At 31.0% G+C, this 17,794-nt stretch overlaps 1 protein-coding gene across 1 annotated transcript; it reads left to right on the forward strand.

Annotated features, from left to right (window-relative positions):
• The first annotated feature begins 15,838 nt into the window (after window positions 1-15,838).
• On the forward strand, window positions 15,839-16,411 carry LOC111901781 (uncharacterized). Its single transcript, XM_023897652.1, has one exon. It carries the CDS (start codon window positions 15,839-15,841, stop codon window positions 16,409-16,411), a length of 573 nt encoding a protein of 190 aa, XP_023753420.1.
• Window positions 16,412-17,794: the final 1,383 nt, after the last annotated feature.

Below are 17,794 nucleotides of genomic sequence, written 5' to 3' on the forward strand. Positions count from 1 at the left end.
GCAGACGAGTATACATATAGGCCTGCTAGAAAAACAATCTTCATCACCTAAAGAGCAGTGTAACATGGATATCTTCGGATATTATCATGCAAACAAGAGATAAATTTTGCAAATTTACAGAATCCATCAAAAGAAGATATTAGCATGACACAAAAAACACATTTGATACCGGTAGGCTTTTATTGGGAAAACTATAAATTATTAGCGGAAGGACATTATATTCAAATTTGGTTTCATCAAAATTAGCATATGCTCTTACCATTCAGTGGTGAAGGAGACACCTTATTGAGATTAGAAGATATCATTAATAGTGAAGAACAACTTGACACAGATCCAGGTTCACTGGTCTCTACTGATAGTACTCATCAAGACTTTAAAAATAAAGAGTATTCTACAACAAGTGATGCAAAGAGACAGGTTAGAAAATTTTCAAGGACCATTTGTGATAATATCTTTAGAATTTTGTCGTATCGAATAATGGGTTTATGCTTTTGTAACTTTCATGTAACCATCGAATAATGTAGGAAAGAATAATTATTTTACACATCTTGTAACTTTAGATAACATGTCAAGGTTAGATTTTTGTATATACACTACTCTTTGCCTATAAAAAGGGCATAACACGTTTTAAAAAATCATTAAGCATTCATAATAGAAGAAAATTTTGGTGTTATCTCTTTGGCTCTCTAAATAATCTATTTGCGATTCTCTTAGATTATTTCTTACATTCCTAGTAACTTTCCTAGTGGCCGAGCTAGATGGGGCGTTGGAGGTAATACAATACCTCCAAGAAATTGTTTTATATATAAAAAATATTATTTGTAAACATGTTTCATGTTATTGTACCCCCAACTAAAGAGATTGTCACATGTTTTTAAATGCCCGATATTGGATAACTACATATAATATATATTGATAATGTTTGTACACTCATATCAAAATTCATGGTTCTGCCACTGATTTTCCTGCACTTTATATTATCTCTCTTCTAGTATTTAAAAAAAAAAAAAACCTTCTGAAGCTGCTTCTGCACATACAACTTTGGTCGATTCTCCTATCTTTGTAAGTTTACTTATCTTGAATGATGATGTTTTTTTAATGTTTGTTGATGTTTTTGTTTATGATTTAACGGTAAACCAGGAAAAAAACCATCATACCCCTTAATTGGTATAAGTGCATGGAATGTTCTATGACCTAAAAGACTTAGACAAGATCGATTTTGTGGCAACGTGTTATGCTTAAGACCACATTTTTCTATCAAGAATATATATATATATATATATATATATATATATATATATATATATATATATATATATATATATATATGAGAACAATTATGAAATAAAAATGAAAAGAAATATGAGCCACATATTTTTTTTGTTGCAAAACCTTCATGCGTATCGATACGACGGAGGAACTTAATATTCATATGTGAATATAAACCACCGTCACCACAACTAACACAACCACCACCGGGATAAATATATTTTTTTCCGCAAAACCCTTCAACATACTGGTATGACGAAGAAACGTAATATTCATATGTGAACATAAAGGTAAGTATATTCTCGCAGATTGCAAATCTTCCGATTAAGGGCTCCAACGTATCGGGACGACGAAACATATAAAATACATATATGAATAATCCCTTGAAAATTTGCATATACTTGTTCATATATGAACATTACATTCATCTGTTGCGCAACGTTTGTTGTGCAGATACGTTGGAGGGTTTGTGGTAAAAAGAAATATGTGACCCACTGGTAGTGATTAATATTCACACATGAATATTATATTCTTTGTCGTCTCGTTACACATGAGATTTTTGTGAAAAAAAATAACTGGTCCAGATTTGTTTTGGGTTCTAATTTATATTTTTTCTTTTATATATATATATATATATATATATATATATATATATATATATATATATATATATATATATATATATATATATATATATATATATATATATATATATATATATATATATATATATGGTTAGGTTCATGTAAGATCATATTTTGTGAGACATGAGGACGTAATCTTAGCAATTCATTTTGGAGATAAAAAATATTTTTAAAATGCAAAAGAAATGAAAATTTTTGAAAAAAAAATTTTAATATTATTTTCATAATTTAATTTATCCAGATAAATAAATAAATAAATTACTGTTTTTTCAAAATATATATATGAAAAATTATAATAGAATATTATACTATAAATATTTAAATTGAATTTTTAGAATGTAAAAATATTCTACTAGAATATTAAACTATAAATATTCAAAAAAATCTAATAGAATATTAAAATATTCTAACAAATCTAACAATTCAAGTAGAATATTATAATATTTGAACATATCAACTAAATTTAGTAGAATATAAGAATATTTTAACATTCTAAAAAATTGATTTGATTATTTATAGTGTAAAATTCTATTATACTATTTCAACCATATTTCGAAAAAAAAAACAGTGATTTATTTATTTATTTATTTATTTAAATTATTTTTATTATATTTTTTTTGATAAATTAAATAAATTAAATAATATTTAAAAAAAAAATTGGATTTTCCTTTTCTTTTGCAATTTATAATTTTTTAATCTATAAAATGTGTGACAAAGATCGCGTCCACCTGTCTCACAAAATTTGTATGGTTTGAAATGAACATTTCTCTCTCTCTCTCTCTCTCTATATATATATATATATATATATATATATATAAAGGTTTTCATTTCATACAGACATAATTTTGTGAGACCGTGAGACCAATTTTTTCTAGTTAAATATTCTAATACTCTAATTTTGTAAAAAATATAATATTTATGATATTCTAAAATTATATGCTTTTAGAATATTTCAATGTAATATGTGTTAAAAATATTGTTTTAGAATACCATAATATTATATATATATATATATATATATATATATATATATATATATATATATATAATATTTTTTTGAATAGCAGAATATTAGAATATTTCATTAGAAAACGGTGGTCTCACGGTATCACAAAATTAGACTTGTCTTATATATATATATATATATATATATATATATATATATATAAGTGAGGTTCAATATATATATATATATATATATGTAGACACACACACACTTGTACATTGGACGCACACACCAGATTGTACAAAAAAATTCATCTCTTTACCAAAAAAAATCGAACTCTTTTTTTGTTTAATTTTTTTATGCCATATTTTTTATTGAAAAATAAATCGAATATAACCGCTGTTCACTTAATTTTTTTTATTTTTTTTCAATATTTAAATTTATTTTAATTCAAAAAAAATAATTATACCAAAAATATTAGTTTTTTGTACTCTATTAATAAACATCAAAACCAATGAATCGAAATATATTTCAATGTGAATTTGACTTACTACTTCAACTATTTGATCATCCTCAAATTAACTTAGTTAAATTTACATATGAATCAAAATATATTTAATTTAGTTTTATAATATTTTAACGTTTTCATTACTTATATATTAGTTTTGTAAAATCAATAAATGGATTTATTCAAATTGTGAATCTAATTTACTATTATTCACACTGTGAATCTGAACAGGTTTACAATGTGAATCTGAACTAAAATTTTGATTTTTTTTAACATGAATATGAATATATATATATATATATATATATATATATATATATATATATATATATATATATATATATATATATATATATATATATTTAAAGAATACCAAAAAAAAATATGAATTTTGATATATTTGTTAATTTTTTTCTACAAAAAAAAAGACCTTAATTTTTCAACAAACAAAGAAAATGAAGTGAGTTTTTTGAAAAAGAAAAATCATTTTTTATATATCAATATAGATCTTTATGGAAAGATGAGGAAAAATCACGAAGAATGGTATATTCGGTTTACAAAAAAAATAAACATGGCTTAAAAAAATAAACTAAAAAAATGAAATGGATTTTGTTATAATCTGCTGCATGTGTGTCCATTGTAAAGTCTACAATCCTCCTTTTGCCATTGATCGCTTTAATTCTTTTAGATAAAAAAAATATTTTTAAAATGCAAAACAATTGAAAATTTTCGAGAAAAAAATTTTCAAATATGATTTTCGTTATTTATATTTTCAAAAAAAAAAATTTTAATTTTTAATTTTTGTTTGCATTTGTAGATAACAAAATTGAAGCAAAATAGCTATTAAAAAATATCTTTATATTACTAAAGACATCAACATATTAGTTTAGCTCGGGGGAGATAAAATCATTTTCCTTAGTATCTTCTCAAATAAAAATAAAGAACAAAATAACTAGAAAGATTGTTAGAATTATTTTTTTCTAGAGGGGTCATTTTATAAAAGAACATTATTTATTACATTAATTATCACATTGCATTAAGCACCGGCAAGTAAAGAAATTTTTACAATGTCCTGAAGCTCCTATTCCATAGTAAGATTTGCATGTGTTATAGCACTTAGAGTCCGTGCAAAACCCTGGTATTATTTTTTTGTCTTTGTAGCATAATTCAGCATTGCATCCTGTAATCACACAAACACATTAAAGTTTTGATCGATATGTTATTGCCTAATCACAAAATTTTAAAAGTTATTTTATAGCTACAAAATTATACTTTTCAAATGTACAAGGGATAAGAATATGTAGACAATCATACAGACTTAATTTTGTAATGATCCGTTGTTAAAAAAATATATATATGTAAACCATCATTACATATAACTTCAATAACAAGTTCCTAAACTATGTTTGCCGAGTACTGAAACCTTGTTTATGAAGTAGCATTTGGAAACATTCAACTCAAAATTTATACACTAGATGATTTTTTAAAGATATAAATAGTTAGTATTCAAAATTTTTGATTTTAGAGTTGAAATTTTTAAAAGGGAAAATACCAATAGCAAGGAAGCTCATAAGCACAAATACCGCAACAACAACGGAGATATTCTTCATGGTTGAATTCTAAGATGCGATTTATAAATATATTTTGACCACACAGAAGTCGAATTTATAATCATCAAAATCATTCATATATAAACAAAACATTAAATGACATTTGATAATTAATTATGAGAAATATTGTTATAAATGCTTACATTTAATATAAATAACTAAATCTAATTACATAAATTATGAGAATATATCATCATATCATATCATATTATATTATAAAGGAAACATTTTTTCTTTCACCATATTCATTTGAAACTCTCATGCATTTTTACTTTCACCATATTATTTGAAACTCTCATAACTTTCTAATTTCTTTCTAATAATAATTATAATTTGCTTAATAAGGTTAAATAAATATCAAACCTAAAGTGTAATCATATATAAACTAAATTTCAATATTAAAATAATATCTTTACTTCTACTTAGAAAGTTATGTTTTGTTAGCTTTTAACATATTATACTTAATTTATTAGTTTTAATATATTGTTGGATGTAAACCATTATCATTTTAAAGATACAATTCTGGAACAATCTGTATAAAATATTTAAATTATTAATTTGAATATAACATTACAGGTTCAACTTAAATATAAATTTTAGTTTAACTTAAACAACCCAAAAAATATTTTGTAAATAGTTAAAAGTGATTAATTGCAGTGTCTTTCTAATAATGATCATAAGTTGGTTTACAATGTTAAATAAATATCAAACCTAAAGTGTAATCATAAATATACTAAATTTCAATTTTAAAATAATATATTACTTCTACTTATAAAGTTATGTCTTTAACTTTTAACATATATTATACTTAATTTATTAGATTTAATATGTTATTGTATGTAAACCATTATCAGTTGAAAGCTACAACTTTTGAACAGTTTGGACAAAATACTTAAATTTTTAATTTAAATATAATATTACAATGTCACCTTAAATATAAATTTCAATTCCACTTAAAAAACCAAAGAATATTTTGTATATAGTTAAAAGTGATAAATGCAAAAACTAAATTGTAATCTCAATTTAACTAAAATATTTCCTAAAGATATTTTTATAATCGTTAAAAGTTTCAAATAAGTAGCTTAAAATAAATTACAATAACAATAGTTAAAAATATCTCTATATAAATGATTATAGTGTTACCTTTAAAATCAAAAATAATGTTTGATGTTTTAAATAATTATAATGATAGAAATTCAAACATTAAGCAAATAAATTTTAAAAAATTAATTAACAATAACAACAACTATAAATAACATTAAACCATATATCATATTTAATTTTATTCATCTGTAACTCGCGGATAGAAGTCATTCAAACGATTGAGATTATGCAATTATAACAGATGTATATATTATCACATAATTCAAAATAATCAATATTCTATCAATTTAGTATGTATGAATTATTATATCAAATTTAACAACATTAATGCTATATTTAAAAAAACATATATTTATAAATACTTCAACTATATAAGTGTTTATGCGCAACGCACGGGCATTCGTCTAGTTCATATATAAAATTATGAGTAGTTTGTTTTAGGCTAAGGGGTGTGGTGTCTTTTTTACCAATGGTAAAAAGGTGCCACGTAAGCGTCACATCAACTTTCACAGTTTTTTATTTTTTATTATTTTTTTTTTATTATTTTCATCTATGGACTGGGGTGTGGTAAATGGTTTGCCTATGAGTTTTTTTTCGAAAAAAAATAAGAACTTTTTTAAAAACCATACTAAAATTAAAAATTACATTTTAGAAATCCTAAAAATAAAAAAATAACATTAAATTACAAAATAACATTAAAAACCTAAAAAAACGTGAAGTGAAAAATTATTAAAAAAACCGTAACATCGAAATTTCATTTGTGATTTAGCTTATATTTTTCGCGAATCGACTACTTCACCGCTTTAGCCGTCTCTTGATCTTTGGGTTCGAGGTGTCTCGCAATTTGCATTAACAACGAATACTTAGTGAATCAGACGGTTTTAGCCATATGCATGTCTCTTCAAAGTTGAATTCAGTTGTGCCATTTGTGTCTTCATTTCTTCCGATCTAGCTGACCGTTCGGTTCCAACTGAAGAATTTAAAGATGTCGCTTTCCCTTTTCCTTTTGCTTGAGCTTTTGTTTTGTCCCTTCGCATTGGAGGAAGAGGCGGGCATATTTTTTCGATGTCGTCGTTATCATCATTAAGATTAACGTCTACGTGACCATTCGATGAGACTTGTTGTGAGCTCAAATATGAAGATGTCCGGCTTCTTTTTGGCGGATTAGCAATTTCTTCATGTGTGGCAAGTTCCCGTTACCTAATGCTTCTTTTGACAACTTCCTGCACATGAACAAACTTAAAAGGCTTTAACATATCATCTTGGCATGTAGCATGTGTTTTTTTCAACAAACTCGCTTCACTTTCTATGCTAGCCCATTGCTTTTCAAAGTTTGTGTAAATTCCATTCCATTGTGTGATGAATTTGTTCATAAGATTCCATTTGGAGTTACATTGGTTGGAGGTCCAATAATCTGGATTTCAACCCATTCCCTTACAAAATCGCTCTGTGATACGAAACCAAATCTGATCATGATTTTGACCCTTTCTTGTGCCACCGTCTTCAGATATGTCGAACCATGCCTTTGTTAACTCAACTTCTTCTTTTTGTGACCATCTTCTCAAATCAGGCTTCCCTTTCTTTTGTTGTTGAGGTTAGTGTTTGTGTTCGGAATCAGGAGGTAATTTGGTTGAATGTGTGAATGGCGGTTGGGATGGAAATTTGATTTGAGATGGTTGGGTTTGAGGTTGAGATTGAAAATAGAATTGTTGGGACATTTGGAATTGTGAATAATAGCTAGGAACACCATCCATTTGTGGCCGGTAAGGTGGTGGTGATGATAGACCGTAGCCTAAAAGTGTGAAAGAGTTGTTAAGATTTTGGTTTGGAGCATTTTGTTTGGAAGAGTTTGGATTGTTGGAAGACATTTTCAATGAAAAATGTTTGTTGAGAGTGTATAGTGTGGTTAAATCTTGGAAATTTGGTTTGTATATATAGTAGATTAAAAAAACGAAAATTGCCAAAATAGTCGTTTTTGACCGTTGGCAACGTTCCCTTCCCTAGTATCCCTCAAACGGTCACAAATTCAAAACCAATGGTAGAAGGCCACCATCGGTAAAACCACCACCACGGTACGGTGTTCACCGGTGGCGGGTTAGGTAGGTTCGTGGCATGACTTCGCAAAAAAATAAATTATTCACCGCTGAATGAATCGACCAGTCGGAAGATGATCAGTCTCTTGACAAGTCTCTCGTATTAGTTTCTTCCACTTATGTAGCACAAAAATATAACAGACTCCTCGGTTTGCTCGTCACTGAATGTGCACCCCACACTTATTTGTATGTCATGTCTCTTGCCTTCTCTTTGTACTAATCACCCCACTCTTGAATTTTTTTCCCATCATCAATTCCTTAACTAGAAATTTGCTTGCAATAAAAGTAAGAATCATCTGAAGCACTTTTATAAAAACATAAAAATAAAAATAAAAACTAAAAGAAAAAGAAAATGCAAACTTAACAAAAAGAAAAAGAAAATTAAAAAAAAAATTAGGCTGCCTCATGATAAGCGCTTCTTTTTATGCAAGTCTTAAGGTGGACTCACAACTTAATAAACTTCTAATAGCGTCGTTGTCAATCCATCTGTTTCATTAAATACTCTTTTTGGACCAATTCGTAAAATTTGACTCCTCATTTCGAAAATCGGCCAATCGAGCGAGCATCAATAAAATTCCAAAAAATTGACAAGGGTTAGAAACGGTTGGACACTCATCAGAAATGGATTGCACATCAGAACTCTCTCCAAAGACAAAATCATCACCCCATGTTTTGAAACACTATCTAGACAAACAATGGACCACAACGTGGTACTGATCAAACCATGACGTGGCCCCTACAATTCAGTTTGTTCTTGTTCTTAAGTCTTCTGCTTGTAATCTTTCTAACTCCTCCAAATCTTTTTTTGGATCAAATAGACCATCTTGTGCCTGTAGCTCATGCTCAAGAATAGAATTAATCGTATCCATTTAAATAAAAATACAAAACTAGAAAACTAGAAAATTAAACTTTAAGCAAAATTTAATAACAAAATAAAGAGTATGAACTAAACGCAACCTTTTCCCGACAATGACGCCAAAAACTTGATCTGTTTGTTATGCACTGGTTTTAAATTTATAAATACTAATTTATCACGCCTAAACTAATACACACACTAGGCAGTGAACCTAATCATATAGTATTATGGTTGTGGTAAAAAAAAGGTGTTGAACACTAGGGAAACGTGAATGGTTTAGATCAAATAATTCAAATGTTAATTAAATTAATAATAGTAAAGTAAAAAAGGGGGTGTTTAAACTAAATTAAACTGGTTTTAACGCTCAATGAAACAAACGAAGTAAAGAACCAAACTAAAACAACAGATAATAAGTATTTCCACTAGAATACGAATCCCCCAAGTTTCTATGTTTGATTCATTAGAACTGAAATGGATTACTAAGTTGATTATAGAATAATAATATGACCAGTTATCTTGGTCGGAATTCCTAATAGTAATAATTAATGAACAACCAACACAAATATCATGCAATTAGTGAACACATAATTAATTAAATATATTCGAACTATGAAAGATATGATCTAGTGATTTCTTGTCAATGGTCATGACAATCAATCGAAACATTGCATGGATAACTAATACTCTCTAACACAGTCAAAGTCAACAATTAATATTACCTAACCCTAGGATTATCAATCTTTAGTCCTAAGAGTTTAATGGTCATAAACTAAATAAGATTCAAGTTAATGTAATTAGATTGGTCCTCTTAACTACACTTAACTCAACAATAGGCAATAAAAGTCATACCTTTAACATGAAAGGTAAAGCGCTCAATCGAACACAAGTATTAACCAAAATCACATAATCCTACAAACCAAATCAAAACATACTTAAAAAAGGTTCATCTACATCTAGTGAAAGTAAAAGTTTTTACACCATAATCAGTAAACTAAAGCAGAAAAACATCACTAAATATTGCAAAACACGATCATCAAGCAAACCCAAAGTGAAATCTCGATGCCAATAGTGATTGAATCTTCAAATACTTTCTCCAATCGAATCTCTAGCTTCGAAATCAAAACCTAGGGGTTTCTAGATGTCCAAAAGAAGCAAAAGTTATAGCTATAGGCTACCAAAGGTTTCCCCTCGTTTAGGGTTAAAAATCTCACATTTTTATAGATTCGGCGACACCACAGTATGGTAGAGGTCTCAACACATCGTACTGGTCAGTTTCCTTGTTGCGCACGAACACTTATATCAAGGCAGACATTTTTTGGGATTTTTGAGACACCACGACATGGTAATGCCTTCACTTGGGCATGGTAACTGGAATCCGTATTTCGCACGAACTCGAAAGTCGTCTGAAATTTTGTCTAGTTTCCAGAACATCTTGAATCTCCTTAATCAGAGTTACAAGTCATTAAAAATGACCAAGATACTGAAGAGAGGTCCATCATCCCAATTATAATTTAGCAAGTCTTTTTGTTGTTTTGTTTCAAGCTCATCAATTTAGCTCCATTTTTTTCCGTTTCAGCTCCATTCTTCTCCTATAGCATCTGATCTCTAATTTTAATTGTAAATGAATATTTCAAAGCATATTTACTATCATATATCTTATATATAACATTTTAAATCAAATATATTAAGATAATGACCTAAAATATATAGTTAAATAAGACCATATAACCTCTTAGAAAGGGAATCTAGTTGAATTAAAAGGATGTAAGATCATGAAAAACCTCTTAGAAAGGGAAGTGATCAATATTGGTCAACTAGAGAAAAGCCTCTCAAAAAGGGAATCTAGTTCACTGGGGTAAGTATGATAGCATATATTATGTGTATAATTATATGATTATTACATGATGTCTGTGTGTATGATGAAAAATGCATGTGATTTCTATAATGAGCGAGTGTTATGATTACTCACTAAGACTTAGGCTTACATTTGCTACTTTATGTTTTTAGTTACATGTCCTTTGAGTTCGAACGGCAAGGAGCTAGCTTGACTATGATATTTGGACATTCTCGAAGGGGCACGACATTTAGTTTATAAATTTCTATGTTAGGTTATGGTTTTCAAAACAAGAATTAGCTTCCACATTTTTACTATGATTATGTTGATGTGTTGTGAAAATATGATTTCATGAGTATTAACGATTACGAATAAAACCTTGGTAAACTTATACTCTGATTTTTAGAATTTTTTTGGTTCGATTTTTAGGATGTTACATGAAAATTGCCCACAAGTTTGATCTTCCTTCCGCTTCTGATGATACATGTAGAGCCTGCAATATACCTAGTTAGTTGAAAAAGGATGTGATAGCCAAAGAATAAGAAATTGAGAACCACACTTCCATTATTCATGTAGGTGTATATTTATTACTTGAAATTCCATTTTTATGATGATGATTCTTCTACTATAGGTCAGGGAAAAAGATGGACATATGTTTCCAGTATGACCTTTTTAATGGTATTAAGAAGAATCTTTGATGATTAGACCCTCCCCTCCACTAATGATCAAATATGGTCAATGTTTTCCGATTCTTCACCCCTAACTTTTACTCTACCACACTAATTAAATAGAAAAGCTGCATTTTTTTCTACTGATATATAAAACAATGTACTTGATATCTTATTAATAATAACAAGGTACTTATATTTTTTACACATAATATACCATATCTAATAAAAGAATAGTTGTGTAGCCACATACAAAATACTATGTGTTCCATCACATGATCTAAGGATCAAAAGGTAAGTATTCTACCATTCTTTAGTTTGATTTTTAAGTACATTGCTAAAACTAGTAAATCCTAGATTCTACGACGCACATGCACTTAGGTAATTTTTTGATTATTCTGCTACCTTTTGATTGTGTACTTGATGCTATTAATTCCCAACAACTTAGGCTATGAATGTCAAGTTATTTGAGAAATTTGAAAACATTGATGTTTAGAGGCTTATCATAATTGTGCCAAATGATGTTTTAGGAGCAATAAATCGGATATTTCAAACATTAGTCAATACATTGAAGATATATAGATACCAAATATTTGATCATTTCCTAGAGCCGTTTCATCCATAAAAATCCTCATTTCCTTCTGGATTTTATTGTATTTAGTTTCATAGGTATGTCCCTTGATTTATAACCATTTTAGTTATTTTCTAGACTTGAGAACCCTGGATTGGTTGTTTTCTTCCTAGCTTACATACAAAAAGATGATTTTCCAATTTTATTATGGAATTATAGAACAAGAACCTTAAATTTCTAACAAGATGTATCAAAGAAAGCTTGACTCAAGTTCAATACTATCACCTCTCAAGTCGATATCAAGTTTTCTTTCTCATGTTATGCATAATGATAAACTTGTATTTTTTCGTCTCTCTTACTCTTTCTAAACCATATTTGAATATATGTGTGTATATTTGGTATGCCTTCCAATTTTGTTATCAACATACTGGATGGATGAAGACATTTTGTATGATAAAATGATTTGAGTACTTAAACCGCATTATGCTTCCATGCAATCTTGTATCATTTTTAGTTCCCCGACATGTTATCTTTGTCCAAGATATGAAAATTAAATGTAGTTATTTTGGTTCGACTTGAATTACATCCTAAAAGGATTATCACATGCTTATATTATGTTGATCATATATTAGATCATATTTGTTCAATTTTAGTTAGATTTACCAACATAAATGATCACTTTTGGATGAGATGACAAGGGGGTGGAAAATTCTTAAGAGAAAATCAACATATTTTTATTGTTATTGATGATTTACGTTAGGTGGTTTGAACTAACTTGGAAAAAAGATGTAATTTACATATGTAACAACGTAAATTTCAAAACAACTTTTCACTTTTTAAAATGTAATTTCATTCATAAATATTCCCAAATCTCGATGTATCACATATCAAATCCATAAAAACACATCCCAAGATCAAAATGTATAAAAAATCCAATAGTGTGTATTGATCCTGCCGGCGCCTTCCCGCGATCCTCACTGGTACCTGAAACACATAACACAAAACACCGTAAGCATAAATGCTTAGTGAGTTCCCCAAAATACCACATACAACACATATGCCACTCGACGCTACAGTACGACCCTCCAGTCGATGTGTTTCAGTGGGACCCTCCAGTCCCGTAGCTCGTTGGACCCTCTGGTCCGTCATAGCTTGTCGGACCCTTTGGTCAAGTCTGTATCGTTGGACTCTTCGGTCCGGTCTATATCGTTAGACCCTCCGGTCCGGTCTATACAACATATGGCATAAATATAACAAAATGCACATAATCTCAGACATACACATAGCATATAAGACCCTCCGATCTACACATAAATACCACTCTAGGTAGTGTATAGTAAGAAGACTCACCTCGGGTAACTTGGTAAATCTCGAACTCGGCACAAATCTGGTCTAGCCTCCGCCTAATCACATGGAATAAGTACTCTAATTACAACTCTCAAGGATAGACTAATCCCTCTCTTAGCACTCTCAGAAGGGTAAAATACCATTTTACCCCTCTCATGGCTCAAAGACCCAAACATTGACCAAACCCTAAAAGTCAAGAAAAGTCAACTCTTCGGGTTACGCTGGGCGTACCCGGCAACCTCACATAATCGGGGAACGCGACCCCCTACGCTGCACATATTGGGATTACGCCCCGTGTAAGTCCCAGTTTCATGCTCCTTTGCTTTTGGGGTCTTAAACGGTTAAGACACACGTCCAACTCCCAGATCCTACTACCCCTAAGCCTCTTAATCCATAAAGTTGGTGACTTTAAGCCTTTGCATGGCTGTGAGAGTCACCAACACCCAAATCATTCCCCTTCCAACACTTTAAAGCCCATAACTCAAACATGACTCCCTAATGACGACCAAGATGGGATTTTTATGGATCTACAACACACATAACACTGAAATGGGACAGATCTAGGTCCATGGAGCCCATTTTGCTCATAAAGCCTCCACCTTTGGAACTTAAACCCTAGAAATGGACCATGCAACACCAAACCAGAATAAAGAGGAAATTTCTAAGCTTTTTACCTCTAAGTGAAGCTCCTCCCTCTGAAGAACTCAGATCCAAGCTTGAACTTCAAACCCTAGCTTCCACAAGCACATCCCCTTCTTCTTCACTAACACACACATACAATTTTAGCTCAAAACATTCACACACAAGCTTTAGGACAAAGGAAATGCTCTCATAGGGTTTCACTCTCTAAAATGGTGGCTAAGGATAAGGCCTTAACATTCCTTTTATTGTGTACAAGCCACAAATTAGGGTTTGCATATAGGCTCGCTACGCCCAGCGTACCTAGGCGAGTCCACATCCAACTTAAGCACATGAGTACGCGCAACATACTCTTCAGTACGCCCAGCGTACTCATTTGCCTTAATATTTCAAGTAAGGGTTTAACTTGACAATCCTGGAAAAGGAGAAAGGTTTAAGAGACGCACCTGAAATTCGGGATGTTACAATATGATTATGAGATTAAATGTTATGTAATAAAAAGTAATAAATAAAACTCAACATGTTATGACTCTTAAGTGTTCTCTCCCTCTAAGACTTATGGATATTATAATCAACTGGCGAGGGTGATTAAAAATTCTAAACGCTAAATATTATTTCCATTAAAAGTAAAATGTCTACACACCTAATAGATATATCCTTTGGAAATGATTTTGATGGAAAGAATGTTAACATCCTAATGATTCATCATCCTTAGTGTTATTGCCTTCTATATCTCAAAATCCCTCATCGTCCTTTCTCTTCAAAGTTTGACATCAAACTTACAAAATAACAATTTTTGAGACAGAAGGCAATAACAATTTTGGCAATTCCTTTTGTTGTTCTAATATGCCTTTTCATTCGGTGACACTAAAATGGATGGTGTAATTACATTCATTCTTATTCCTATTTGATTGGTCTTGATATTTGTGATGTTAATAGAGATATTTTGGAGTTGGAGAGCATGTATGCATCATATGACATTATTTTTTGAAATCCAATGCTTCTTCTTCATACATGTACAAAGCATGAAAATCTTTCCATAATCACCTTACTTTTTCACTTGGTTTTTCTTCTTTCTTATGTGCTTGCGTATTGAGGTGAAACCCACTCCAACTTTTGAATAAATCTATTTACTTTACGGTGTTTCAGCCATGCTTTTTTATGATTGATCTCCTTCACCAAGCTCTTAGATTCCAACCACAATAAGGTTAATTGTTGGTCATATCAAGCCAGACCGCCTAAAATTGCTACTTATGGTATTCATATTTTCAGCATGGCTCAAATGGCTTCAAAATTAAATCCTCAACAAGCATGTAAAAAGTTTGGGATAGATAACTCGACACAAATATGAAGAGATATAGAAAAAAAAAGACAACTACAAGGAAAAGAACAGAGACCATGAGAGGGACAAAGTATTCGCCGGTGATTATTCCCTTCCTCAATATGAGGAAGGTTTGTTATGGAAAGTAGATTATACACATTTATTGTTGATACAATTTCTGTAAATAGATATAGGCTCTTTTTATATATTGACATCAAATGTATCGTAGTGCATCAAGGGAAATACAAACGTGTTTTATGGTATTAGAGCTAAATACCAAAAACCCTAAAATTCCATCTTCTCCATTTCTGCCGCCCCAGTTCATTTTCTCCATTCTTCTAACAACCATCTCTTCTTCAATGGATCCCAAGAACCACCCAACTATCATAGTAACCAACATTTGAAACTTCATTACTTTTACCCTTGAGATGGAAAATGGGAAATACACCTCCTGGGCAGAATTATTTCGTATCCATTGTCGGGCCTTTCAAGTTGGTAATCACATCGACTCTTCATTTAAGCCACCTTCCTCATCTCCATCTTTTTCTACAGCTACTGAGGTCGAGAAAACCAAAGCTGTTGTTGAATATGAAACATGGTCACGTCTTGACGCCATCATCCTCCAATGGATATACGAGACCATCTCAAACAATCTTCTACACACCATTCTGAAACCTAACACCTTTGCATCTCAAGCTTGGACTGTCCTTGAAAACATTTTTCAACACAAGCAAAGCACACAAGTCGTCTATCTTGACAGTAAATTCGTCTCCACAAGACTTGATCACCATCCCAACATCTCTTGTTACTGTCAAGATATGAAGATGTTAGCAGACCAACTAGAAAATGTCGAAAATCCAGTCTCAAATCAACGACTTTTTGTACAGTTCATTGTTGGCCTTAATGAAAGCTACGAAGGGCTAGCCATGCTCATTCAACAAAAAACCCCATTGCCTGATTTTTATGAATTTCGGTCCAAACTTGTCATGGAGGAATCCTAAAAAGCATATCAATATGATGCCTCTATTGTCACAAATAGAAATTCTGCCACATCCCTAGCTGTTTCAACAATAGCCACCGGCTCTCATTCAAACTCCGACGATCACACCCGACTCCACCAATCAAACAATTTCTAGAAACATCAATCAACAGACCATAGTCGTGCGCGTAGATGAGGCCGAAACGGATGAGGTCATGGATGGTTCTCCAGTGGAAGAGGACGTAATACCAAAAACAATCCTCCACAGTAAACATACAACCGGGGGTCTCGTCCCTCTCAACCATGGTCTGGACCGCCACCATGGGCATATCCCAACTACACACCATGGGCTTATCCTCCCTGTCCATACCCAACTCGGCAATTTAGACCACCTTCACTAGCCCTGGTATTCTAGGAAACCGTCCTCAACAAGCTTATGCTGCATCAGAAGGAAGCTATACACCAACTGATCTCGAGCAAGCATTTCACACCATGATAATGAACCCACCAAATCAAACTTGGTATGCTGACACCAGAGCCACATCTCACATGACTAACCAATCAGGTAACTTCACGTCTTATGTTAATAATGGTCTTTTTTTGTAATGTAATCGTTGGTAAAGGCTCTAGTATTCCAATTCATGGTACATGTCACTAAACTCTCCCTTATCCTCTTCCTCCTTTACATCTGAAAAATGTTCTTCACACTCCTAAATTTATCAAAAACCTTTTATATATTCGTCGTCCTACAACTGACAATAATGTTTCTGTTGAATTTGACCCATCCGGTTTTGATGTGAAGAACTTCCTGACACAGACTCCATTCCTGCGATGCAATAACAATGGCGATCTTTGCCCCTTCACTATCCAGTCCGCCTCCCAAGTCACACAACCGTTTGTTTTTTGCTTCAATAACCAAATATTTATGGCATCATGGCCTTGGACACCCGGGCGTGGATGTTTTATCTTCTTTACGTTATAGTTTACATTTTCCTAGTTCTAAACATTTATCTTCTATTTGTCAATCTTGTGTGCTGGGTAAACAAATAAAACTTCCATTTTCTAGTTCTACATCTATTACTCATTTACCTTTTGATATTACTCAGACGGATTTATGGACCTCGCCCATACCAAGTTCAAGCGGTCATAGATATTATATTTTATTTCTAGATGACAAAAAAACTTCCTGTGGACATATCCTCTTGCCAAAAAGTCCCACCTCTTTTCTATTTTCCTTCAATTTTTCCATGATGAAAACTCAATTTCACCACACTATTAAAACCATACAATGTGACAATGGCCAAGAATTTAACAATCAAAACTTTCAAAATTTTTGTTCACAAAATGGCATCTAATTCAGATTCTCTTGCCCATACACATCATCGCAAAATGGCAAAGGGGAATG

This window comes from Lactuca sativa, chromosome 9 (assembly GCF_002870075.4).
Source record: "Lactuca sativa cultivar Salinas chromosome 9, Lsat_Salinas_v11, whole genome shotgun sequence".
Lineage (NCBI taxonomy): Eukaryota > Viridiplantae > Streptophyta > Magnoliopsida > Asterales > Asteraceae > Lactuca > Lactuca sativa.

What these genes read in the sequence shown, in the direction of transcription:
- LOC111901781 (XM_023897652.1), top strand. Translation starts at nt 15,839, where the DNA reads ATGGAAAATGGGAAATACACCTCCTGGGCAGAATTATTTCGTATCCAT.